At 53.4% G+C, this 3,357-nt stretch overlaps 1 protein-coding gene across 5 annotated transcripts in view; it reads left to right on the forward strand.

Annotated features, from left to right (window-relative positions):
* The window catches only part of LOC116463961 (testicular haploid expressed gene protein), a 15,092-nt gene extending 11,952 nt beyond the window's left edge, over positions 1 to 3,140 (forward strand). For 3 of the 5 annotated variants that reach the window (XM_058434929.1, XM_058434930.1, XM_058434932.1), the window contains one exon: positions 2,737 to 3,140. In XM_058434929.1, coding sequence (XP_058290912.1) covers positions 2,737 to 2,975 — 239 coding nt within the window. In that variant the 3' untranslated portion in view covers positions 2,976 to 3,140. The remainder of the gene's footprint in view (positions 1 to 2,736) is intronic. The other 2 variants (XM_032147254.2, XM_058434933.1) reach the window with 1 other exon arrangement.
* The last annotated feature ends 217 nt before the right edge of the window (positions 3,141 to 3,357 follow it).

Here is a 3,357-nt window from a genome sequence, read left to right on the forward strand (position 1 = left end):
CGGGTGTGTGCAGGATTCACGTGTGTGTGTGGTGAGCGCGGGTGCTTGCAGGACGGTCTAAGGCAGTGCTGCATCTGCAGTTTCCATTCAGATGACCTTGCCCAGCCACGTGCCACGTGGGGTTCTGCCTGCCTAGTGGAAGAGACTCCACGCCCTTTTCCCCAGGAGCCTCTTCACAGAGCCAGGGCTGGTCTGCCAAGAAGTGGGTAGCGCTTATTCATTTGCACAGAGGTTCCACGCAAAGAGGGATCTGGAAAGAAGGTGGGAGCTTCCCCAGAAATCAGAGGCCCTGCGGCCCTGAGAGGCAAGGTAGAGGGCAGCCCAGCTGCTGTGGCAGACTCGGTGGCCACCTTTCTTCCTAGTCTCCAAGCAGTCTGCTGCTATAGAGGAAGGGGTGGGGGAGAGATGGTGAGAAGGGGGTACCAGGAGGAGGGGGCCACGAGTGCCTGAGGGACAGCCACCAGGGGGCAAGACATGACACCGGCCAGGGGGAGGAGATGCCTCCTGCCCCGACCCACTTACCACCATGACATGAGCAGGTGGAGGGGGGTGAACCAGGGTCACCTGGGTTGGCAGCAGAGTCAGGAGACTTGAGCTCTCTTGGCTGTGGCCCCCTGAGTCCCCCTTTCAGATACCTGTGGCCATTTTTTTTTTTTTTTTTTTAGAGATAGGGTCTTGCTGTGTTGCTCAGTCTGGCCTCAAAACTCTAGGGCTTAAGTGATCCTCCTGCCTCTGCCTCCAAAAGTGCTGGAATGATGGGCATGTGCCATTGAGCCTGGCTGCCTGTGGCCATTTGAAATTTTTTTCTTTTTTTTTCCTTTCTTTTTTTTTTTTTTTTTGAGACAGAGTCTCGCTCTGTCACTCATGCTGGAGTGCAATGGCGCGATGTCAGCTCACTGCAATCTCCGCCTCCCAGGTTCACGCCATTCTCCTGCCTCAGCAGCTTGAGTAGCTGGGGCTACAGGCAGCCGCCACCACACCTGGCTAATTTTTTTTTGTATTTTTAGTAGAGACGGGGTTTCACTGTGTTAGCCAGGATGGTCTTGATCTCCTGACCTCCTGATCTGCCCACCTTGACCTCCCAAAGTGCTGGGATTACAGGCATGAGTCACTGCGCCCGGCCGAAATATTTTTTTCTTTATAATTCACCCTGTTTTTAAGTGTAGATTTCATAGCTCGATGTGGCAGTGCATGACTGTAGCCCCAGCTACTTGGGAGGCTGAGGCGGGAGGATTGCTGGAACTCAGAAGTTCAAGTCAGGTGGAGGCTGCAGTGAGCTATGATCGTGCTCCAGCCTGGGAGACACAGCAAGACCCTGCCTCAAAATAAAATAAAATGGGGCCAGGCGTGGTGGCTCACGCCTGTAATCCCAGTACTTTGGGAGGCCGAGGCAGGCAGATTGCCTGAAGTCAGGAGTTCAAGACCAGCCTGGCCAACATGGTGAAACCCTGTCTCTACTAAAAATACAAAAAATGAGTCGGGCGTGGTGGCGGGCGCCTGTAGCCCCAGCTACTCGGAGGCTGAGGCAGGAGAATCGCTTGAACCCGGGAAGCGGAGGTTACAGTGAGCCAAGGTCATGCCACTGCACTCCAGCCTGGGCGACAGAGCAAGACTCCGTCTCAAAATAAAATAATAAAGTAAAATAAAATGATAAAATGAAATAAAAAATCGGCCAGGCGCAGTGGCTCACGCCTGTAATCCCAGCCCTTTCGGAGGCTGAGGCAGGCAGATCGCCTGAGGTCAGGAGTTTAAGACCAGTCTGGCCAACATGGTGAAACCTCGTCTCTACTAAAAATTGAAAGATTAGCTGGCTGTAGTGGTGCACGTCTGTACTCCCAGCTACTCAGGAGGTTGAGGCAGGAGAATTGCTTGAACCTGGGAGGCGGAGGTTGCAGTGAGCCGAGATCACGCCACTGCACTCCAGCCCGGGCGACAGAGCAAGACTCTGTCTCAAAATAAATAAATAAATAAATAAAATAAAAAATATGTTTCAGTGGCTTTTAGTACAGTCACAGGGTTATGCAACCACCACCACGGTCAATTTCAGAACCTTTCTATGCCTTCAGAGGGCAGCCTCGTCCCCATCAGCTGTCACTCCCCATTCCCGTCCCCCAGCCCCTGGCACCCACACGTTCACTTCCGGACTCTGGATTGGCCTGTCCTGGACATTCGTATAAATGGGATCACACACTGTGTGTCCTTTCGTGTCTCTGGCCTCTCGCAGAACGTGCTATCTTCAAGGCTCAGCCATGCTGTAGCCGGTGCTAGAGCCTCGTTCGTTTTCTTGGCTGGGTCATATTCCACTCTGAGTGGACTACATTTTCATCCTCCATTTCTCTGCTGCTGAGAAGGCCATTTGAATGTGGGAGCTTTTTTTCTTTCTTTTTTTTTTTTTTAGATGGAGTCTTGCTCTGTTGCCCAGGCTGGAGTGCAGTGGCGTGATCTGGGCTCACTGCAACCTCTGCCTCCCAAGTTCAAGCCATCCTCATGCCTCAACCTCCCGAGTAGCTGGGACTACAGAGACGCACCACCATACTCGGCTAATTTTTGTATTTCTAGTAGAGACGAGGTTTCATCATGTTGGCCAGGCTGGTCTTGAACTCCTGACCTCAGGTGATCCGCCTGCCTCAGCCTTCCACAGTGCTGGGATTCCAGGTGTGAGCTCCCATGCCCAGCCTGAATGTGGAGCTTTGGCGTTTGAGCTTCAGTGCTGTCCTTCTCTTCTGCCCCCACTAGGGCCCAAAGCTCAGTCGGACAAGTGCGTTCCTGACCGAGATCCTCGCTGGGAGGTGCTGGATGTCACCAAGAAGGTGGTGGCCAGCCCCCGGATCATCTCCCTGGCCAAGCCCAAAGTGCGCAAGGGCCTCAACGAGGGCTACAACCCCTATTACATCTCCCCGGCCTCCTTGGTGGCCCAGGCCTCCCCTCGCCTCTATGAGCTTGCCACCCCCAAAAGCATCACCAGAAAAGTGTGATCAACCCAGTCCTGGCCCCTAAGACCTCCGCTCCCAGTAAACACCCTCAGGCACCCTAACCCTGTGTATGTGATTATTCTGAGCTTTTTGGCCTGGAGAAGGGAGGGCAGGCTGGAAGGCCAAAAGAAGGATGAGGAGGACAATAATACTTATTTTTGCATCCAACCTGCAATTTGTTCTGCTGTTTATTTTCCGAGTCACTTTCACTGACCATCTCTAGCGCCTTCTGAATCTCTTCAGTCCAGACTTGTTCATCCACTCCTCCTGAGGGCCCACGGGACCATCAGAGTCGGAACGACAGCCACAATCAAAGCAGCCGACGCTCCTCCTGAGGACCCACGGGACCGTCAGAGTCGGAACGACAGCCACAGTCAAACCAGCT

This window comes from Hylobates moloch, unplaced genomic scaffold, assembly GCF_009828535.3.
Source record: "Hylobates moloch isolate HMO894 unplaced genomic scaffold, HMol_V3 SCAFFOLD_104, whole genome shotgun sequence".
Taxonomy (NCBI): Eukaryota; Metazoa; Chordata; class Mammalia; order Primates; family Hylobatidae; genus Hylobates; species Hylobates moloch.